Source organism: Sander lucioperca, chromosome 18, assembly GCF_008315115.2.
Source record: "Sander lucioperca isolate FBNREF2018 chromosome 18, SLUC_FBN_1.2, whole genome shotgun sequence".
Classification (NCBI taxonomy): Eukaryota; Metazoa; Chordata; class Actinopteri; order Perciformes; family Percidae; genus Sander; species Sander lucioperca.
Window position 1 is genome coordinate 12,202,259 of NC_050190.1, and position 24,567 is coordinate 12,226,825.

The 24,567-nt window shown below is 39.4% G+C and overlaps 1 protein-coding gene across 1 annotated transcript; it reads right to left on the reverse strand.

Annotated features, from left to right (window-relative positions):
- Positions 1-1,076: 1,076 nt before the first annotated feature.
- prkcha (protein kinase C, eta, a) lies at positions 1,077-24,042 on the reverse strand. The gene is made up of 14 exons (XM_031278860.2): positions 23,318-24,042; positions 18,005-18,068; positions 15,366-15,519; positions 15,236-15,270; positions 15,061-15,143; positions 14,382-14,511; positions 14,149-14,282; positions 13,904-14,035; positions 13,226-13,399; positions 10,854-11,008; positions 6,946-7,084; positions 6,059-6,247; positions 1,855-2,001; positions 1,077-1,676 (listed from the first exon to the last, which is right to left on the reverse strand). The coding sequence occupies exons 1-14, from the start codon at positions 23,666-23,668 to the stop codon at positions 1,527-1,529; spliced, it is 2,037 nt and encodes a 678-aa protein (XP_031134720.1). The 5' UTR covers positions 23,669-24,042; the 3' UTR covers positions 1,077-1,526.
- Positions 24,043-24,567: the final 525 nt, after the last annotated feature.

Consider the following 24,567-nt stretch of genomic DNA (forward strand, 5'->3'; position numbering starts at 1 on the left):
GTCGGCTGTTCATGTCTAGGCAGGTTCAGTACAGAGAACACTAAATTCCTTTCAATGCAAGTTTCTTTTTTTCCTTTGTTGTTTTAACATTTTTAATTTATATTACCAGCAACACATACTGTATTGTGTTCATGCTTCTCAAAGTGTCCCAAAAGCATGATTCTTGTCTTCGTGTTTCTATCAAAGGCGACAGCAACAACGCTGTGTGGTTTCCTGTTTATTCTCCACTGGTTTACGATGATAAAATGAACTACTAATGTTGGCCATGTTAATGTACTACAGGATTAAAGTTTTTAGTTATCTCCCTCTGTCTACCTCATCCTAATTTTATATTCTAACAGTGATGGTGTTAAGTGCTAAGCAAGGAAAATATTCAATAACTTTCTTGGATTTGCACATTTGAAAATGCCCGTGTGAGCTCTCATTACCCAAGCAGTCTGCCCACAGAGCTGGAAGCTTTCAAAGGCTCTGTGTTTGTTGAGAGAAAGAGAGTGTGTGTGTAAGCAGAGAGCAGCAGACTGACTGTTAGTCTTGAGAAACCTTCAGATGCATCAAGACTCAATTGAATCGGACAATTGCCAAACACGATATTACTAGCATTGTTCTTCTGGCTCGGACAACTGTGTGGGGTAATCTTAAAACTTTTGGATATTTCACAGTCCGTGTGAATCACCACAGATCTTTTACCTCAAATAAAAATGTTGAATAATTCTCAACATGCCTGGCTGATCAAATGACATGGAAAACTATTGAGAGGGATGCCAAGTTTTTGTTAAAGGGTGTGTTCAATAAATAAATAATACACATCTCCTATTATCTGAAACTGACTGCAGCTACTTAGACAAATCATCCTTGTAAATTTTTCATGTCATTTAGCCAGTATATGTTGGTCTGTGAGTATGAGTAGTAGGGTCACATCATTGAAAAACTATTTCATCTGCTCACTCAGTCCTTCCCGGATTTTAACTGGCAGCTGGACTTTTCTGGGAATCTCTGCCAGGCCGGTTAAAACGAACTTTGGATTTTTTCCTTTCTCTGGAAAGTGCTAGAGCAAAAAAACAAAGAAACACAAACCATGCCCTTATGCTCCAAAAAGTGCTTTTTCATTTAAAGTAACCAGAAGCGAACTCATCTACAGCAAAATGTACAATAAAATTCTGAGGTTGTACAAACTACTTTGTCAAACAAGTTTACAACACACCAACTAGTCAAATACACCATTTCCACACAGGCACTTGCATGAATGTCTCCCAACCGAGCTGTAACATAGTCAAAGCTAAATGTCATTCAAAAGATGATCACATGCCACTTTTTCGGGAATTACAAGCGTGCTTAAGAGTTCATCAGGTGCAGCCCCGGTTCTTGTCGAGCATGTGTTTGGCTGATTCCTCGGCACTTTGCACCCTCATGTCTCTGGGGAATGTGACAGCATCATACTGCACGTACCACTGGGAGCTGTCTGAGACAAAGACACAGACACTGAGAACGAGTGAAAGTGCATGAATGACGAATCAATGAGGAGGCCCTTAGCTCTCCTGCAGTTCAGGGGAGGTGAAGGAGAAGTTACGAAACTCCTCCTGGTTGATGGAAGGGATCAGAGGGTCATCAATGGGCGTGAGGGTGGGCTCTTCTTGAGTAAAATCTGGGTCAAAGTTGTTGACGTCTTCTGGTGTTTTCTGGAGGGGATTAATAAAGAATTATTCATCAGCAGCAACATTTTAGTAAAAAGCACTGTCGCAGCCGCAAGGTAAGACAAAGTCAATCACTGCTTAATGTCTGCTCAGTGTCTTCATTATCATTTATAACACACACACACACTATCATGCTATCAATTAAGTCATTCATGTGACTTACGATCCTGGGCTTGAAGGGTGGCTCTATTTCTCTACGATTCAGTTTCTCCCAGTCAATGCCAGTGAAGAAGGTGTGGCTGGTCACAGCACTTTCTCCACCCTCTGAGGCCACACAGCCCAGACGCCGGGCCGGGTTTTTGGTCAAGAACTGTAAAAAACAAAAAATGGATGAATTTACAGACACTTAAGACTAAATAAGAAAACAATTTAAATCAGGTAATTATCTAGACAAGATAACACATAAGAGCAACAACAACAAACTAGGATCGAACAGTTTGGAATCAGTGAATTTCTGCAGAATATTTATGATCTGTACATAATGAGGAAATGTGACATGCTATTCAACTAGATCAGACCAGAATCTTTCGGGAGTAATGCCAAACTGGACTCGAGCCAGGATGACATCCAGTCAATCCCCGCCTCCCAACTCACAAAAAAAACAAAAAAAACCACACACACCCTGGATTGTATCTGGCATCTTCTACAATGCTGAAGTCGTAGAGAGTTCAGCCAGATTCAATAAAGTGCAACACTATGGTGTCTTAACTTCCTGGTGTTGTAAACAATAAAACAATAGAACAGTGAATCACCTGTTGAACTCCAACTGTTTCTCTGCCACCGAAGTAGTGGTGGGTGGTAGAGGCCAGAGGGAGAGGTCCAAACAAAACTCTAAATTGAAAAACTTTGTTTTAACTTGCCTCTGGGAAGAAACTGAAAAAAACAAAATTTGTTTTGGACAGCTCTCTCTTGGCGGAGGAGTCTGTGCACACCTAAGGGCTGGCGGTGACATTCAGACTAGGGTACAACAAACTGACGGGCCTCCGTCTCCACAGTGACAGTGGCCAGATTAACCCGAAGTCATTGGAAAGCTCAATATGTCTTGCTATATCAGCTCCAAACATTATTAACTACCAGAGGCCTAAACAACACCACATGATTCTTCAAAACTAAGTTCATAGAGAAAGAGAAAGATTAGAGAGACGTCATACAAATCAAACAAACAAATCGATGCAGCAGCGTCTAGTCAGCTATTGTTGTCAATTAATGCAAGAACACCACATTAATCAACTTGCAGAGACTTGAATCCTGCATCGACATGGGTAACACATCGCTGTTAACATTAAGACATCTTTTTTGGGGGAAGAAACATAGTTTTATGTGTATGCATTCGCATGCAGGGATTTGTTGCTGTGAGCATCACTTTGATGGCGTGATTTGTAGTTAATGGGTTAAAACGTTTTTTTCTTTTTTTAAACCATCCCATTACATCAGTCTGGCCCTTGAAGTGGAAATAACTGAGGTTGAGAGACCAGCAGGGGTCAATCAGTTCAGGAGCTCACAGACCACAAAACTTAAGAAAAACTACTGCACGCTGATGCCATCTTTCCATGGCTACACGTCAGCTGTGCCATCCTCAGCACCAGACCTGCCATGTCGGCATTTCTACATGAAGAAGCCATTCTGCACTACACCAGCAGAAACACACAAAGCAATCCGAAATTAATACTAGTGCTAAAACTTTGTGGATTATTCATGCGGCAACTGGCAGAAAATTAATAAATGTATCATCATCATCTCATTTAAGTAATCTATAAAGCATAAATATCAAATATGTGCTGCAATTTGGGGGTGTTTTATATCAGTGTAACTCAAACATATTTGGGTTTTGGAGTGTTTGTTGGACAAAAGAAGCAATTTGAGGACATCACTTTGGGCTCTGAGAAATTGTGATGACATTTTATACTGTTTTCTTTTTTTTTAAGATCAATTTTTTATTGATTTTATATTTTTAAACATACAGAACAGACAAACACAATTGAACAAGAACAACAACCCTCTCCCACCCCCCACCCTCTGCAGTCTCGAGGAAAACAAAAACAAACAAATAAACAAAAACAAAAACAGAAATCACACCTTTCCTAGTCACTCTCCTCTAATTCTTGTGATGCTGAGGTCATTAGGACTGATAACTTGTGCTGCTGCATTTTTCCATAGGTCTATAGTTGATGATTTGGCTTTGTTAATCCTTGCTGCAGAGAGCTCAAGCATAACTATGTCTAGAAAATATGCCAACCACTGTTTTTTACAAAGCGAGTGTGGGGGAGCCAGCGCTGAGCTATCATTTTCTTGGTCGTGGTTGAGCCAGCTATCCAAATTTTCTTCTGTCTCCCAAGTAGGTGTAATTTAGAGTCATCATTGAGTAACAAAACAATTGGGTCAGTAGGAATTCAACATCCTATCACATCAGATATTATTGATGTTGTTTTATTCCAAAACTCATGCACCTGTTCACACTCCCAGACTATATGCAGGAAAGTTCCAGTTTGTTCAGGTTGGCAGAACGTGCAATAGGGAGTAGGAATGACTTTAGAGACTTATCTCTTCTGAGGAGTCCAATATGTCCTATGGCATATGTTGAAGTGGATCTGCTGGTGATTTGGGTTCTTGGAACAGTGGGAAATGTTGTCCCAAACTGTCTCCCAATTAATTACGTTCCCTTCGGGGCATTTCTTTACTATTGGGAGTTCTCCTACGGATACTTGCATCAGTTTAGCACAAATCCTGGACACTAATCCTCTCACAGGAGAATCAACAAGCCATTTAATGATTGGGTGCATCTCAAGACTGTTCCCCCATGGCACTCCATAACATTTTAGGGCTGATCTTAAGCGAAGATAAAGGAAGAAGGATGTCTTAGGGTCCTCAAAGCTAGCTCTCAGGTCTTCAAAACTTAACATACCTTCATCATTGAATAGCTGGTCTAGAGTATAAATACCTCTGTCACTCCACTGGTTATAAACAATTTGTTACCAGACATTAAGTGTATGTTGTGCCAAATTGGGATGTTCAAATGCCACTTATTGGTGTAGCGTAGTTGCTCCTCCACTTGTTTAAAGTTGGTCAATGTGTTGGTGATAATAGGGCCATAGGCTAGCATACACTTTTTTAGACACACACCTGTAAAGGCAAGGTCTTGCAGTCTTAGACTTCCAGTGAGGTTTTGCTCTATTTCTCTCCATGGGACTGTAGATGAGGGGTCTATCCACACTCTGAGGGCCCGTAGCTGAAAGGCTCTGTGGTACACTTTAAGGTTGGGGAGGGCCAGGCCTCCCATGTTTGTGGTACGTTGCAGGGTAGAGTATTTTAGCCTAGGTTCCAAATATACTGCCAAATTACGGTATCAAGTTTCTTCCAGAAATTTATTGGTGGGGGTAAGGGGATCATTGTATTTTATACTGTTTTCTGATAGTATATAGATTAAATGATTAATCGATTAATCAAAAATTAAAGTAATTATTTATTTCAGACCTTATTAATAGCTTAATCTGAAAATCAACGTCCACCTGTTAATAGAGCATCTTTATACAAACCACTAAAATAAGTTATTATTAAAAACTATTTTTTCTCAACAAACTCAACTGAACTCCATCAACTTGCTTATAGGAAAGAGGAGAACCTTGCAACGGATCAACCTTCAGTATAAATAATGCAGCAGCGTTCAAATCTACTCACACCAACAGAACATGTATCTTTACATAACGTGTGACACTGGCAGCAGTGACACATATTACCAGGGGAGATCATGGTCCTGTGCTACCTCAAGCATGCTGGAATAACAACAAGATAAGAGGAGGAGAACAGGGTGCAAAGAGGGGAGGAGAGGAGAGAGGAAGTGTCATCATATTTATAGTTTGTGTGCTGTGGCTGGGCAGTGGACCATGCCTTAATATAGTTATGTAGGATACCCGGGCCAAACAGCTGGCTGCCAGAGCTACATAGGGCTGCTAGTCACTCTGCAGTCAAAGAGTGTCAGTCAGTCTGAAGGACAACAAATAACAAACCCTGATCACAGAAATCTAGGGCAAAGCTGTTTTAACCTTTGCTGTCTTAATATATCACAATGCAGGTTCATGTTACTCTGTCCAGTAATACAGGGAATTGGTCTTAAGTAAATGTTGGTTATTGTTTTTTTTTGCTGGTCACAAGTCCAGTGAGACATTGATTTCCTCTATCATTAGTTACGTTTTAAAAAGCTTCATACACATTTCCTGCAATTGTGTAATGTGAAAAAGTCAGACAGAGGCAAGGTGAGGAGGGTAAATGTCTGCCAAAAAGACAGACTACAGTAACACCTGGCTTTCATCCATTGTTATCCATTATGCAACTTTTGCAGTGGATGAACCACTATAAAAACACAGACTCACAGCTTTGAGTATATTCACTGCCTCTGCGCTGAGCCAAGACGCATAGACAATCTCTTCATTGAGGATGGATTCAAAGAGGTCATCTTCATTTTCAGCCTCAAAGGGAGCGTGTCCTGACAGCATCTCATACAGTAGCACCCCGAGAGCCCACCAATCAACAGAGGGCCCATACAGCATCTCCTGCAGGATCTGTGGAAACATGTCACAGCATACCATTAGAGTTAACCATCACAGCACAGAGCATTACAGCAAATTTAAAACCACTCCATGAAGTCCAGCTAGTAGACATGTGTAGTAGTGTGTTGCCAGTGAGGCTAAACTGAGGAGCAAGTGTTGACTGTTGAGGACAGCAAAGAAGCCTTTCATAAATGCAGACACACATAGTTTTGGTCAGTGAAAAATCTATCAAACTTGAGAACACAGACTATCTTAATCCCTCATTATGAAAACCAAGCACGTCTGTAAAGGTGCATTCTGATGAGGGGATCAGGGCTTGTCAAGTCAACAGAGCCCTTCACAAGCTGACCTCACAGGTACGCTGACTTCCAGTAAGTCAGGAGGGAGTTTGGAGTGACGGGCAGTGACCACAGTGTTTGTTTATAGTGAGGTGGTGTGAGGGAGAGAGGATGGGACTAGGAACTGCATCATATGAACTCAGACGACCTGGGCTGCAGAAAGCTAAATGTGTTTGAATTTATTTTTTGCTACAATCTGTTAATGTTAAAAACTAAAATATATAAAATGGCACCAAAATATATGAAAATGTCCTGTTTCACAGGTTGGGTGGATAATGGATCCAAATGTCTGTCATTATTAGTAGATATGGGTCTGAAACTGTATGTGTATAAAGTTACAGTATGTTTGTTAAGCACATAGTAGAAACTGACCTCAGGGGCAATGTAATCCGGGGTCCCACAGAAAGTTCCTGTGGCCACGCCTTCAAATATGCCCTCTTTGCACATGCCAAAGTCCGCCAGTTTACAGTGACCGTCTTTGTCAAGAAGAACATTGTCCAATTTTAGATCCCTGAAAGGCAAGACGAACACAGAAAGAAACAGAAAATAAGATATTTGTGGTGGGGCATTGTTATCCAGATGACATGAATGGGAAATAGTAACAGCTGGAAGCTAATAAGCCAACAAAGTCCAACTGGTGCCAACATCTGCTAAAATGTCAAGTTTGTGCTCAGTCTCCAGTCGCACCCTGTTGGTGTTGTTTCTAATTTTATCTGATGGAGGTAGACATTTGTGGCGAGACAGAAAGAGAAGGTTCTAACGACTGTGAAGCTTCTGTGCTGAAACTCCCTAACCGTTCAATGGCAGCCAAGAAGAGTCAGATGACCACTTAGGCTGGCAAGAAGGAAAAAGTGATCTGAATATTTATTCTGAATCCAGGCGAGGCTAAACCTGAGCTACATGTATTGTTTTTCTTTTTTAGAACATATTCTTACAGCATTGGAAATCAGATATGATAACATGTACTGAGTAAATTAAGTTAGAGTTATACTACTGTTATTATTTTGTTAATGATTACTTATGCAATTTGGGATGGGCTTATGGTGTTGTCATTTATACATATGTTTATTTGGTTTACTGTCTATTTTGTTACTATTTTGTTGAATGGTCTTGAATATTGTAGTTACTATGTCATCTTTTCTTGATTTTTGTCTGGGTGGCAGGTGATGACAAAAGGGGGTGGGGGGGGCTATTCATGTTGCAAGTTGTATGTTTTGTATGTTGTTAAAAAATGTGTTAAGCAAATGTGATTTGTGATTTTGGAGATTTAACCGCTGAAATTAATAATTTTGCTTTTATTATCAAATTAAAAATTGTATCCCTAAAGGACCTACAGAAGAGCTAGGTGGAATTACTCCCCAGCTACCCTGTTTTACTTTATTCCATCACACTTTTTTTATTACTAAGGTTATTAGATTGAAAAAAATGTCAGTGTGCTGTGTTGTGGAACTGATGAATGACCATGTCGGCATAATAATTACTCACTTATAATATACAACCTCCTAAGTCTCCACAAAGCGATTATATAATGTCTTATTATTAATTGAATTGAAAAGAAAATGTATTGTAATATCAGTGGAAGTCTCTTCCCCAGAGCCGTTTGTGCATGTGGGTGCCTGCCTAACAAAACGATGGAAAAGATCTCCTCTGTGTTCATGTCAGCTGGTGCTTTGTCATCTGACAGAGAGCTTAAACTTACAGACTGTGAGCTCTGGAGTTAAGCTCTAATTAGGTGATCCAAGTTTAGTCCAAGGTCATTTTACAGAAATTGACTGAAGCTGGATAGGAGATACTATGTAATAGCACAGGGTGATGCTGAGGATAAATTACAACATTTGGGAGATGCATACAACTTTTTAAAAGGAACAGATTTATTTTTTTTCCTGTTTCTTTCAGCAAAAAAAAGAACTAAGGAGGATCCTGAGTGATTTTCTCAAACAGGATGACAAATACAAAAACACAGAAATTCTGAATGAAAAAAGAAAGTTAGACTGTTGGTCAAGCAAAACTGGTTTTGGTTTGATTAATCTGGTTTGCTCTTTTCCAACGTAAGCCGATTGTGTAACAGTGACTCACATATTCAGGGTGACTATCCTCGCAGTCTAACAAACGAGCCAAAAGAGAGCAACTCTGATGGTTACTTATCAAGACCACTCAGCCGCACAGTACACAGTTTAGAGCATGTAAGGGCTTAATACAAATAGAACACCAAAACTGTGGATTTATGTTTAAGTGGGTGTCTGTGATATATAGCCAGTTCTGCTATTTCGCAAACATTTTCATGCTCCAAAGCCCTTTCCAGTACTATTGGTGAATATATTCCAGTATGAATGTGTCCACTGAGAAATGAATGATTTTACTACCATGCTGTCATCACTGAGCTACACAGGATCACACATCACTATGCAAATAACCCTTTGCGACTAGTGTTATTGTACTCCATCCACCTACCTCAACATACCGGAAAGACAAGTCTGACTTGGACTTTGAACCTCTTTTATCGGACGTGGGTCAGTCAGACAGTGGCATAGCAGTGTGCTATCCACAATATTGAGGTACTTAACTTTATCACATTACAAGAACTGGGTGAAGGATAGAGTTGCACTAATTTAAAATTTCCAAAAAAGAGAAGAGGAAGTGCTGACAAACACTATGACGCACATACTGTAACAGGTTTTTTTTTTCTGATGGAGGTTAGAGAGTAAAAATACATCTGGACAAACTACAATGGCATTCTGAAATTTATACAAATACACATCAACTTAAGGTTAAACCACTGTTGTTCTAGTCACAATTTAGCATTGTCTTGTTATACAAGATTAATTAAAACACTCTTAAAACAAGATTTTGGATAAAGTTATTGGATTTTTTTAAATATTTTGTTCCCTCCTAATATGATTTGTTCGCTAACATGGTAGAGACAAAAAAAATAGACACCACAATACAACACCTGTCTGGCACAGTGCCAACACAACTCAGCCTCATAAAGGCAGTGCTTATTGCAGGTCTTTGTACTGGATTGCATGACATTGAGCAGCTGTTCATGATACTATGTTTACCCCCTGCAGACTAAACAATTGTTAAAAGTCAGCCAGCCTGGGTTCCGACACTTTGAAATTTAGTCCTCAACAAAACTAGATGTGTTTTATATCATGAATAACCAGAGCGTTTTAAAAAACACATCTTTAAACTGCTTCATCAACTGAGAAGCTTCAAAGCAAAGCTTCACATCAAGCTAAGAGAAATATATCTAGAGAGATATCTAGTAGAAGATGTGCATATTACACAACACAGTGACCGAGGCTACAGCCTTATTTTAAGCAGGCAGCATGAGCTCTGCTCTTCTTACAGTGGCCTGATGTGCAAGCTGCTCTTTGGCTCCTTATTTTTGTTGTAGCATGCAAACTGCGTGTGACCTCTTCAGCTAACAGTCATGCTATGTGGTGCAGGCTGACATAGAACACTTGGACCACTAAATATAACTCAGGATTTAGTGCACATGATGCCCCCTTCCTTATCATCATGCACTGGCAGCGAGTACACTGCTCTGCCACCCTACTCCCTGCAAGTATATAACAGCATCCTAAAAGGGTTTAAAAGAATATCCTCAAATATCTTATTAAAATCTGAACTTTAAATTATATCATTAAGAGTGTGGTTCACACAAAATGTAACCATGCTGTTGTAGCAAGCACTCTTTGGCAATCTGTTGTTACACTGTGCTTGCTATTATATGGTATGGGCCTTGAGGAAAATACAGGTCATAATGAGCTTAAAACTGAACATTTGGATGTACAGCCCAAGTCACTGGCTGCAACACACTACGCTGCAAGAGCTGCTTGAAGAATTTTAATGGGAAAAAATAATGAAGGGATAACACTAGTTTTGAGAGGAGACTGAGATGATGATAAAACCACAGGGGCAAACTCAGCATATGATTGATGGCTTCAAAAACTGCACTGATGTTGATCAAATAAGAAGTGAGGAAATAATGGCTGAATAAACACAGTTAACGCAGCCATCTTAATAGGGTATTCCATAGATTTTGTATTTTACTTTCAATAAAGTTAGACAATTCGCCAATGACAGACAAGTAAACTGAAATTAATTTGTAAACAACAATATTACATTCTTTAAACTACTATTTTAGGACTCATTTTAGGACTCAGGAGACTTACTGCAGTAGACTATTACATAAAGCTTTGGAGACCTTTCTGTGCACAAATATGTTCTACTCTATTTGGCACAGCAAAGACCATTATTATTTGTGTTGCTCAGACCTGTAGATGATGCCTTTGCTATGCAGAAACATGAGAGCGGAGGTGATCTCTGCTGTGTAGAAACGTGCTCTCGGCTCTTCAAACTTCCTGGATTTCTGAATGTGGAACATAAGATCACCACCATTCACAAACTCCATCACAAAGAAGAGACGGTCCTGCAAAAGGAAGGAGATGACAATTACACATGTGCACACAAACCACACTAGCCTCACAGAGGCTCCCATGTTATTACAGTCCAAAAGCCCATGACCATGAACATGCTGAGATTGCTTCAAGGATGATACATGTCTGCTTCTCATAAATTTCACATGTCTGTTTAATGGATTCCTGTGCAACTAACCGAAGTTGAAAGTCAGCGGGGCAAAAGAAATACTGATCAAACCCATAAATCTTTCTCTCTCATTACCGGCTATGGTTGAGATGTGATCTAGAAAATGAGAGCCTAGAGGGACGAAAAAAACACGGCAGGAGAATGTGATGTGCAGATCTTCTTATAAAGCTTCCTGAAGTGATCAGGACATTCAGCCACAGCTGACTCCGTTTAACTGCTCTGTGGTTTAGAGTGGTCATGTATTTACCATGAGATGTATAATGTTTAATAAGAATGTGCTGCACAAGTAAAGCAGGCAACACTCTGTGTGCGGCATAGCTGTAAAGGGATTCAGAGCCAATGATTGCTGCCTCTGGGATTTCCAAAGTTTACTAATTTAATTTGTGAACTTGATGAGCTAGATGTCTAGCGATGTGAGATTGGATTTAATTTGCTGCTAAATGTTTAAGATGAGCATCTGATGATTAATTGCCGTGTTGAACGACAGTTTTCCAAATACAGCATTTGGTAGAAGAAAAAACGTGCCCACTCCACCTCACCACAGGCGCAACACATCGCCCCTCATCGCCTCTCCCACTCTTTCCATACCTACTCACACTTCAAAAATCACACTGGAGAAAAGTTTGTAATTGATGCAAAATTGTAGAAATGTTTCGAGGTGCTTTCTGGAGAAAATGTCAAGTAATTTATAATGATGACCTGCTAAGGAAAAGGGCGACGAGATACCTTAAAAAAAGTGAAAGGTGCAGTGGTGGAACAAAGGATATTCTTTGATTATGTGTGGGTTTGAATGGGTCAGGGGAGCAGTGTCATTGAGTCAATACTTCACTTCGTGCTGCTTTATTTTAATCCAAAGTGAAGTAGGTCAATGGCGGTTCAAACAACGAAAGCAGATTAGAAGTGTCCTGTCTGTGCAAGAAGAACAGCTCTGCCAGCTGAGCTTCCTTCACTTCCTGACACCCTCTCAGGCACAACATTGGAAAACTGCTGCCACCTTGCTGACCATTGTACGCATTACAATGCTGTGTACTAATTCCACACTATTAACTGTATACACTACAGTGTGTCTTACTGTGCCGTTTCTGTGGTTAGTATACAAGAGAAATCAACGTCCTTAGCCATTTTGTACTAAGAGGAAACTAAAGCAATATGTGAAGGTCCAAATTAATAGACCTGACAACAGTGTCAGGAGTCATACATGATATTTCACTCAAATGAATGGCATGCTATTTACTAACATTCATAATATGCATTTATTTATTGTATTTACAGTATATTGATTGGTAAGCAGGGTTGTAAGAATGGAAACTATGCCACATGCCAAACTAGACTACCAAAGTACTGTGGCGCTTAGAAGAAATATCTAAAGGATATAAAGACTTATAAGACATCACTGTAAAAACTGTGGTATTAGAAAAGTGGTATTTTGAAAAGTAACATGCCAATACTTTAACTTGTCACTTTAAGGATATGAACCACATGATTGCACTACTGTATTGATAATGTATTGTAATTGTGGCCGTGTGTTTTTGTGTGTACTATGTGATTATATGGTTTGTTGTTGTTGAGTGCACCGAAACAAAATCCAAATCAACTGTGGTGGATATGGCAGTAAGTTATTTAATCTTGAATAATGCAAGGTATTTAAACTGGGTAATGACTTTCATGTTTTTAAATGATCATTGCAAGGTGCTTGTTTGCAAGTTAACTACAATCATAATACCTGAAAGAAAGAAGAAGAAAAATACTGCATATTATTTCAAAGATGCAGCGCAGCCTCATCTTTAGCAATTCAGGATGGGAAGGCATCCTTACATCCAAGAATGTTCCAAAAACAGATAAAGGGTGTTTTAGAGTTTCACACTCTTAGTTTGCAATGTGCTTTTTTCAAGTAACAGCACTCATTTATGCCACAACTTTCTTCAGGAAGGCAAGGGAGATGGTATTTGGTCTAAGATTAAAACATTACCTGTGTTAAATTGCCAAATGCACATTAAAAGCTTACTGTATTGTGATACAAGTGCATGAGCAGAGTACTGACCGGCGTCTGGAAGCAGCAAAACAACTGTGTGAGGTAGGGGTGACAGCCGGCCAGTGACAGCACCCTCTTTTCAGTCATGGTACATTCAACATCATCATCCTGCAAAATGATGTCCTTCTTCAACACCTTGACTGCGAAAACCCGATCTTTGCCGTTAAGTCTCGTCAGCATCACCTGCAGAAACAACATACACAGAGTACGATAGATTTCACAGGTTTTTCCAAATTCAGCATCACTTAAATACAAATCCTATCAGAATAGATGAGGTTTATCTTTTTAAGCAAATGTATTTTAGTGATGAAAGTGCTAACTGATATGCTTTATGTTACAAAATCTTTTGAAAATAGTTATTAAATAATTTTTTTTTAAAAGATCTTTTTTGGGTTTTTTTTATTTAATTAGATAGTTATAGACAGGAAAGGGGGACAGAGATAGAGGGGATGACACGCAGCAAAGGGCCACAGGTCGGATTGGAACCCCAGGCTGCTGCCAGGTACTCAGCCTACATGGGGCACACACTCTACTGGATCAGCTAGGGGTCGCCCCAGTTATGAAATATTTCTGAATTAAATGCCTCTTGACCATATTCTCAGATTCTACTATTTTCCTTGTTGTTCACCTAGGTTAATTACTTCATTACAGAGAGCATTTCTCATCATCCTCTCTCATGATTCCCACCTTGCCAAAACTGCCCTTGCCAAGGACTTGAAGGAACGTGAAGTCTGAGATGCCCAGTCGAGGGGTCTGCTGCTGAGTGTCCGTACTCTCCCTCCTTTCAGTGGGCGCCCTCATCTGACCTGTACCTTTGGCCTGTCAGTGAAAAAACAAATAAATAAAACCCCACTAAGATCTGTCTTATTAAAGCCACTTTTGAGTAAAATTAACACAGATTTGACTTGTTCTGTAAAACTAAGCCTTTGTACCACTGAGTTGCGTTTAGAGAGTCCTCCAGCCTGCAGACCCATCTCTGCAAGCTTATTGGCCAGTTCCACACTGTTGACCCCACAGTTGGGAGCGACGTTGCCTCTGCACCTGATATGAACGTTCATTTTACAGACTGGAGAGAGAAACCACACAGACAGGAGCACTCAATAAAAGACAAATGAGGACATTTGAGATCCTGATTTTGAAAGACAAATGTTTACACAGGTCTTACTTTTGCAGTGCAGCCCCTGCCTGACTATTCCCCACAGCAGTGAGCCACAGTGGTCACAGAAGGTGGGCGACTTGTAGTTGTGGATGTTGAACTTGTGAGGGACGTTGATGCTGAAGCCTTGGTTTATGGGCTATGAAGAGAAGACATACTGTAAACTATGTATGTTCAACCATGCATGAACATATTCTAAGTATGTTTAATATTTAGTTTCTATTTTTGTCATGGGGGGGACATTCTGTTTATTGCAGCATTTGCTTTTCTCTGAACTTCCAAAAGGAAGAGAAACTTGTAATGCTCAGCAAAATATAGTAAGAGAGAGCAAAAATGACATTTTCAAATGCTAAAACAATCATAGATGTATTTATAGAAACATGTGAAAATGCAACAAGCATGCGTGGAGAAGTATAGTGTTCTGGCTCAGTGACCAGCTCAACACAGAAACAGGAACCTGTACAGTCTGCTGATCACTGCAGGTGTTAATCAGAGGTGTGTGTGTGTGTGTGTGTGTGTGTGTGTGTGTGTGTGTGTGTGTGTGTGCGTGTGTGTGTGTGTGTTAACTGATTACTTTGTTATTAATCTGATGATCTGTAGTGACAAGAAATCCCTCTGTCCTAACAGCATTTTTATGCTGTGTACAGTAGGAGTGTTGTGTCTTATCTGACAGTAAAACTGTTATTACCTGTTCTTTTTCCGTCTTCTTCATGCGTGGACACACAGTGACGACGTGCTGGTGGCATCGTTTGTGAACCACACAGGTACACACTGGAGAAAAACAACCGCTTATTGTCAAACTCGTAACTCATGTCTGTATGTTTAAGTAACTGTGGCAGAAACAGAAAATAAGGTCTGCTCACCTTGGCACTGGTAACCCTGCTTTCCAAAAACACCCCTATGAACAGAAAGAGACTAAATCAGATCCAGTTTACAGTCCACACAGATACTACGTGCAGGCTCTAGTGGTTCGCCTTTGCTTGACTTTCTCACCAGATGAACTCTCTGCAGTGGAAACAGAAGGTGGGTTGACGGAGAAAAGTAGACATGAACTTGTGTCCGTTGACCTGGTGGATCCTCCGTCTCACAGCCCCCTGTCGCTTCCTTGTAAACTGCTTAAAGGTCTTTTCTTTCACTATGGCGTCATCTGACAGAAAAGCAGAAAGTTCGTGCTCAAACAAAATGAGCGCAACAAATGCAATGAGTCAGAAATCCATAGACTAATTCCTAGACCCAATACTGTACCATAAGAGCTACGGTTTTAAAAAACATAAATATGTAGAATGGATAACTTATCATGTTGCAGGATTTCTTTAAAGCAGCTTTAATTAGTATCTCTATATTAACAATGGATCACATCACTACTTGTATGTGAAAGGGGGTCACTTGTTGTGACAAACCCACAAAGAATTACCACCTGACTCTAACGAGCTCAATAACATCTTTTAGCTCATCTTTTTGGTTCGCTCTCATTGCGACATTTTTGGCTACAACAGGCAACTGTTTTCAGCTATGTTTTCACTGTGCACTACCTGCTCAGCACCGAACAGTAGACGGACACATTTAGCAACCAGCTGGTGAACGGTGGAGCACTAAGCAGATAAAGGGCTAGATAGTTCCCACAGGCATTGGTGTAGAGCTCTGAATGACAACTACAATACTAGTTGTTCCATATTTGCTGGAGGTTTAAATAGGCAGCTGTTCGACCACTTCAACTTAAAATATTCTGATTCCAGAAAAACTATTTTGTTTTATGTGACTTTTTCATAAAATGACTTAGGCACCATCAGATTAATGTAAAAGGGTATAATTCTTAAAGGGGCACAATTTAGAATGACATTAAACACCTAAAAGAAAATTTTTCACATTTCAAAAGCTGGAACAAGCAAATGTTTGGCATGCTTGCTTGATAAATGACTAAACAGCAAATCGATGATGGAAATTGTTGTTAGTGAATTTTCATTTGATCAATAAATCAATAATTTAACTAATTATTTCAGAATGATGTTAATTAATATTGTATTGTGTAAATGTATGTGCATATCTATATACCTTTGTGCACAACTGCGTGGCTTGGCTTTATATGTTCTAGCTAGATGAACGCGTAGTGGAACTATTTTTGAGATGAAAACCACCATGCATTACGGAAACATGTTTGCTGAGCCCCCGCCATCCCCCTGCAAACAGATATTTTTGTGGTAGAAGTGTGAAGAGAGGGCTTTACAGTCTTTACACAGTGCTTTTGTACACTGAAAACCTCTATCATATGCCCAACTACTTAGTTTTTCTCTGTAAAAGGTCGATAGTCTATCGTATCGGATAGACCGAATTTGTTGCGTCGCACCAAAAATATTTGCTTCAACAAGGATTTTTGTTTTTGTTTGCATTAAATTGAAGTTTAAAGTGCATATTGACTAAAGCAGGTCAATACTTATGTATTATTACACAGCCTTGTTGAATACTTCTTCTCATTACAATACTCTATGGTCTGTTTGCCAGAATGGTGCATTCACTGGCAATCAGTATGAGTTTGTAATTTCTTTTATATTTGGCAGCTGGCAGCTTTCATTACTCAGTGCTGTTTGCAGCCATTCAGCCATCCCCCTGACCAGGCTGACCAGCACACAGATAATGTGACGATTTCAGAACTTTTTCTGCTTTTCGGGTCACCTGGTCACCTGGATTTTAGCAATAGTGACCTTTCAAATCACTAACTGATATAATATGCACTCTGAAAATATCCAGTGGTATAAGTACTGTACTTAAGTACAAATTTGAGGTACTTGTTCTTCACTTGAGTGAATTGTGATGTTTGCTAGTAGTATTGTGACAGTATGGTGCTTTTCTGGAAAACAAACATTCCAGTAGACTCTGCGGAGGTCAAGAGGGGTAAAAACAAAACAAAATAAGAGGCCATTTCAGAGAAGTGTGCTTTTGAAAGTTTAGTTTGATAATATACATATATAATAAAACTTAACCTACTCAAATCATAAAAACAGCAATATTTAAAAACAAAAAGATCAATCTTTGAAAATGTTACGCTAGTTTCCAACAGTGGGAAAGAAACTGAAACAATGTTAATATTTTGTCATGTATTTTATAGATAAATTAAATATTAGTGTTTCATGAGGTTTGCAGGCAATAAAGCATGATGGCAGCAGATAAAAAAGGGAACTTAACAGAGTACGCAGTAGTAAGCAGACTTCTGCTTCAAAAAACCTGCAAGGTCACTTCCTTAAGTCGTCTTATTTAAATGGTTACATCTCATTGGTTAAAAGATCACGTACATATCTAAGCTACAGATGTCCTCAATGTTGACGTCCTCTGACGTCTGAGGGAAGCAAACATACCTCTCATCACAGGAGATTCTCTAGACCAAGCATACCTGACACATACTTACCTACTTGAGTCACACACCTATTCTCAGAGGCTCTATTATTACATAGTTGCACTTTGGGTATTTAATGGCTCACAGATAATTATTCAAAACAGTTTGCAGTGTTTCAGACTGGAAAAGACAGGAGAGTGACTGAGTTGGCATAAGGGTGTGAAAAAGAAACAGAGGAGGAGTGCAAGAGCGATGTTTCTCCATGGGGAGAAGTACTGGGCTGCATCGATAGTAGCAGCCTTACCATCAGTGAAGGATCCAGTGAGTGTAATATGAATGTAAACCTTGCCCTCTGGCTCCAAGTCCATCTGTAAACACACAAACAAACAATTACATTTCTGCATACTCAAAATAGCAGAAACAGTACGGACAGATATTAAGATGAACTACAATTGAGCAAGACAAGTTTATTATAAAAAACATATGTAACCCAAGTAGGGGTGGGAATCTCTTGGCACCTCACGATTCAATTCAATTCCGATTCAGAGGCCAACGATTCGATTCTAAACCGATTATTGATGCATCTCGATGCAACAATTTTTTAATGTACATTTCCATGCGTGATTTTAAGTTTGAGTGAGTTTGCTACTCAGAGTTTGCTAATCACTTCCCAGACAAAGCAGATACACAAAGCTTAGATTTTGACATATACAGTATTTGTCACACACAAGTTTTAATGAAATGTTTTGTCTACTGAGGTTTTTATTTTGTAGTCATTCCATGCTTAAGCCTTAAACATGCTTGTGAAAGTCACCTTCTCTCCCAGTAATCTTCCATGTCAGAGGCCCAGTCATGTTTAAAGGTGGATCATTGGCTTCTTAGAACATGAAACATGAGGTGGTCAGATGTCATGTGATAAAGTAGATGAACAGCCTATATGTGTTTTGCCTAATTATTTTATGTATGTCTTATTAGATTATGTGTATATATATATATATATATTGTATATATATATATATATATATATATATATATATATATATATATATATATATATATATACAAAAAAATGTTTTTCCTTAAATAAAAAAAAATCTTAAATAAAATAAATAATCGATTATTAACTTATCAGAATCGATAATCAAATCGTTCTAGAGAGAATCGCGATGCATCTAAGAATCGATTATTTTTCCCACCCCTAAACCCAAGCTAACATATATTAAACAAAAAGGAAATCAGATATATGGCACATTCGATGCTTCTATTATTAAACTAAGAGTTTTTGGTGCTTGAGTTACAATAACAGTTAAAACAGGCATATGAGACGGTATCTGACATTTGAGCATCAGTCCTTCAGCTCTGGTATGAGAAAAATGGAGCTACGTAACTTCATATTCTTGCATTCTTCAGAGTGTACGTAATGTCGGGGGGACAAGGTGGCAGAAAGACAACAAAACAGGTCTGGCAGGATGGGCTGGTTGCAGAGGTTGTGGTGATCTGATGCTAAGCTATGAGTAATGACTTACTAATGTCTGACTATGCATTAAAAAGCTCTACACATACAGAAGAGGCTAGAGATGGCTTGCAATGGGCAGACAGAACAAGATACTTCCTGTGACAACCACTGAGTGGAAACTTAGGTCACTGTACTCTAAAATAAAGAAATATTTTTGTTACACATACACCACCGCCTGGAAAATACTCTCTGAGCACAAAACAGTGACACATTAGGTGTCAATTGTGGCCACTCAGTTTGCCGTTTATTGTGAAACTTTCATTTTATGGAAGAGTTAATTTCACTTCATCTCAAACTTCTTCTTTTTTTGGTTACCTGCTCATGTCTTGTTTCATTCTACTGTCTGGACAGTAACTGTGTCTTGTCCTCTGTGATGCTATTTTGGTATTTTCACCTTTGCTTACTCTGGCCACATCTCAAGAAGAACTAAAGAGCTACAATGCATTTCTGAAATTTCTCTCTCCTCCGATAAAACAGCTCAGCTGTACAAAACGAGTCAAATTAAAGAATATGTTCCCGTTTTTTCAAGGCTTTCTTAAAACAATATGTACATGTCCATATAAACGTATAGAGTCATTGGTAGATATTGGCTATTGGATATATTGGATATTTCTAAATACTTTAGAAAGGAACAGGAGGAACAATTTAGTGGCTAATAACTATTTCAATGTGCATACAGGTATATTAGCATTGTTTTAAGACAGACAGAAAAAGATGTGAACTTATCCATTAAGGTGGAGCAGATGACGATCTGATCTAAAATACATTAGATGTGGGTGAAGGCAGCATGATGGAGAACACTTAATGCTGTATCACAAAAGGAGGAAGTTCTTCTTTTTTTTTCTTTTTTTTTTTTAAACAGGGGATGGGGTCCGTTTCAGTCGAGCAAGCAGTACTGTACACTTTGCTGGAAAATGTTGAGGGACCATATTTAACCCACTTTCAGTTTCAATGCTCCTCAGAAGGACTTGATTAGGCATACTTAAAGCCTGAGAAACAACTCCAACAGTACAGATACCACAATAATGATTATGGTCGACATATTGCAAAATTACAGAGTTCAAAAGAATGAGTCAAACATGTCACAATGTAGTGTTAAGAGGTGGGAGGCAAAGGAAACTTGCCTCATGTGTCTAAATGGCATATGGTGAATGTCTAGACAGATGATATCAGTGCTGACAATAATTTCAAGTTAAAAAGAGTTGAGTAACTAAGAGATTCAGTATTTTGTGGGGTTTAAGTGCATCAAACAGGACTGTGTGCATAGAAGGGGTGAAAATAGACATTTGGATAAGAGCCACTGATCAGATAGAGGGAATAACGCTGTGATAAGCAGCAGTGTGGGCGTGTGAAGGCTTGTTCCTCAGTCTCTGCTGCCTCACACATGTGAAACAAACTATTTCAGCACTTCTACTGTGAAACAAAGCACAAAACAGTTCAGATCTAGCGGATAACAACTCCAAGCTCATGTCTTAAAGTGAGAAAGCCAACTAATCACTTCTAAAACGGGGTGAGCCTAGCTCCACTTTCACACCACTTCCTGTCAGCGTTTAGGGGTCGTGGTGAAGATGTGTGCAAAGCTGGCTCTAACGTTAATTTTTTTATTCATAATTGATTATGATCAATGATATCAATACCTATCTTTTCTTACATAAGTATATGCATTTCACACATTTACATACATAAATGTATGTAAATGCTAGAGGGGGAAAGATTTGCTTTGTTGTTTTGCAAAGTATAATTATAGCGCCTTGTCGTGAATGTTCTTAAGTGCACCTCACTTGCTTGTTTGTTGAAGTACTTGTGGATTTATGTTGAAAATCCAATGAATGCAGATGTTTAAAATGTATGTAAATGCCTCATCTCTCAAACACCATGCCACTGTGACTTTGCCACACTGTATTGCGAAGTGTTTGGATGGTCAGGGATACAATGCTACAATGTTACTAACTTGTGTACAAAGAAAGTTGTGGTACTGAGACATTTGTCTTCGGTACACAATGTTAGGTGTTTCTATGTGTTTTATATTACGCGTACTTTACTGTAAGGTTCTTACTGGCACAGGACGCTGAGTTTATTTACTTCTGAAACATGTTTCTTTGTAAAGTTATTTCACTGGTGAAATTAAGTGTTTTGCTTCATAGTATAGGCTAAACTCACTGGGTGATTTAATTAACTGAAGGTTTAGACAAATAGTAAAACAGAAAAACATGCTCAATTGACAAAAGCTGTATTGGGATGAAGGAGAATATGTCTGCATGTGATGAGAGTTCTGTGGTATGTAGTCGATACCACCTTAGCCTGCTCCAGGCAGAGACAGCTCAGGTTACATTCACCAACACCTGCAGTGGCTTATAGTCCTAGAGGGATGAAAATAGGCAAGAAGAGGGAAACTCCAGTTTGAAGGAGCAGTTTTATCTGAAAAAAGTGAGACTAATGTGATCTTTAACATTAGGCATTTAATCTGAGCTTTGAGGAGGTCCATTTTCTTCAAGTGTGCATTAGGAAGGCAAAGTGTGGGTGGTTTTATCACCATACATTGGTTTGTACAGGCAGGTCAAATGCTGTGCAGGGCAGGCAGGGGCAATGTGCATCTGTTTGTGCACTCTGCTAGCAGAATTAACACCTCGCCACAGCAGCAGCGTGTGTGGTAGCAGACCACATTTGTCTATGATCACAGTAAAAGCTATTGAGCCAATGAGTGCATGGCATGAACAGTCCCTGTCCGGTACATACTGCCAAAACTAAGACACAAAGCCTGTGCATACGAGGAAATGTTGATGTTTTCAGGCAGAAAACAAATGGCAATGTTACCTACAGTGACGGTGAAATATGTAGTGGACATCGCCCTGAGCTACATAGCATGTTTTGTTTTCTCTCATAATATAATATCTCTTTTGCTCTCAAATACTGTTCAGCATGTGCCAAAGCTCTCATGGGAAAAACTACAATATATTCCTGTGTAGAAAGTGTAGAGTACCTGTGATGTTCCAAAAGGAGTTTGCAAAGCTTTTTATGACTACTGACGTTTTTTATGTTGACTTTTTAATCTAAATCTATCTATGGGAACTACATACGGTATTCGTCGAGAAGTACATGGGAAAATACTATTAATATATTCATGGGTGGATTTTGAGACAATAGGTCCCTTTACCAGAAAATACCCGAAAAAAAAGGATATAATAAAATATCACATTGGATTGGATAAGGGTTTAAGGCCTCCCCTGACTCATTAAGCCCTTAGGATTGTGGCCAGTAGGCCCATTTGGTAATTCATCCATGGATGTATTGGTTCTTATTATCAAGACTAGATTACCATCAGAGCAAAGTGGGCCACTTGTCAAGGTCCCCAGACCCAAGGGGTCCTAAAAATCTTCTTCACTTTCTTTCACCTACGTTTTGTATGTATTGCTAGTGTGCTCACATAGGACATATTCCTCAATTAAGTTGTTTTTAAAATAATAGCACAAGTTAATTTGTATTGTTATCATATAAGTACTGATTGGTGTCTGGGTCTCTGATAGGGGTGGGCGGATCAATACCCAATGTATCAATACTATTAATAAGCTATATTCTGAGATGACCTTATACTCCGCGTACAGCTTTGGTTCAGAGTTGCACCAGGGTGCTCGGACCCCGTATAACTGCTTGTAGATCTAGTTTACTGTCTTTTGTTTTAATCAATGGTGGAAGAAGTATTCAGATCTTGTACCCAAGTAAAAGTAACAATACCACAGTGTAAATGTACAGTTCCAAGTAAAAGTCCTGCATTAAAAATCTTACTTGAGCAAAAGTACATTAAGTATTAGCATCAAAATATACTTTAGGTACCAAAAGTAAAAGTACTCATCATGCAGAATGGCACATCTCACATTACATCTGAATCTGTAAAGTAACTAAAACTCTCAAATAAATGCATGTATGTAATAGACTGAAACCAAATGTTATGGTATTGCCCACTCCTACCCTCTTGGCAAGGGTGGGGATTGCGGGTCAAGAGGGGCCCCAGGGTGGGGAACATAATTAGGGTAATGATAGTTGGAAAACATGTTTACATAGCCTAATTGTTTAACACTCTTGATAGGTTTACTTTTTACTCACCCATCCCTCGAAAGTCTCTTCTGTGTTGGAGGTTTTGATGAGGTCCTCAAACTGAATGATGCAGTTGGCCACAAAGTCATCATATCCGATTGGAGTGTCGTGGAAAACTGCCATCTCGATTTGTTTCCCATCGTTCACGTTGAGGCAGAACTCCTCGTTGAACGTCGGCGTGTTGGTTTTCTGTTTGGTGAGAGTTTGTCCAATTTTGAAGTCGTCCACCTTCACCACAATGTACGGGTCCAGGGCTGGAGATGCTTTGTTGAAGATGACAGAGTGGCGGAGGGAGAAGGTTGTCGGTTTCAGGTCCACCGCCTCGCCGATCCGGAGCTTCAGATAACCATTAAACTTCATGTTTATTAAGCTTGTTTAGCCTCACGCGGAAAGTAAAGAGCACTCACGAAGCGAAAAAAATAAAACGAGAAAAACAGTCACGCCCACTTCACATCAACACTAACCAACAAAAATGCTGTAACGTTAATAAAGTCATAGTTAAAATTACACTCTAATTTGATTTCTACGCTCAGTTACATTCATCCCCACAGTCTCCTGCCTCACAGCACAGACATTAGTCCTACTGTACTGTCAGCCCCCACAACGCTCCGCTGTCTCGGTGTGTGAAGCTGTTTCAAAAAGTGTAGTTTCAGTAAGGAAGCCACAACATAGACATGTCAACGAGGAGGCATAAGTTCCGCATTATTTGTCACAGAGCGCGCACGAGCGCGCACGAGCGCGCACCATGGATGTTTAAAACGACAGACACACAACCTGCTGTTGGTTTGGAATGTCACATGGTTGAACTTGTAGTTCTTCTAGAGAAAGAGGAATATGGCACTACGCTGACCATGATGCATCACTCTGTTCGCTGAAGGTGTTGTGATGCTCACCTGTCCTGTGCTGAGTGGAGAAAATACCGCCACCAAGTGGCTGTTATAGTGGCCTACATGACAAAACAACACGTTCTTTCTTTTTTTCTTTCTTTTAAGCCTGACCTATTTTGAGGGCTGTTATCCCAAGGCTGAATTTATTTATAAAATAAAATAATGTATAATATTTGTGTTTCTCCCCCAGGTGGTTGCAGATGGGATGGGACTTCACATCCATGTTGGAAATTAAAGGGAAATAAATCATACTGTTGGGGGACACAAAAAAGGGTTTAAAAAATGGTTAAAATTGGAGCAGCTGTGGGTGGCAAAAGAGAGGATTTGGTTACAGCTCTGCTGAGAATGCAGCCTCAACAGGATTCTCATCTG

Bases quoted from the DNA above. Each gene is read 5' to 3' on its own strand.
- prkcha (XM_031278860.2), bottom strand. From the start codon at position 23,668: ATGAAGTTTAATGGTTATCTGAAGCTCCGGATCGGCGAGGCGGTGGAC. The intron at 14,512-15,060 runs GTAATAACAGTT...TTCTCTTCATAG, and splicing joins AGAAGACGGAAAAAGAACAG to CCCATAAACCAAGGCTTCAG. The intron at 14,036-14,148 runs GTACAAAGGCTT...TTTCACTGACAG, and splicing joins TCTCTAAACGCAACTCAGTG to GCCAAAGGTACAGGTCAGAT.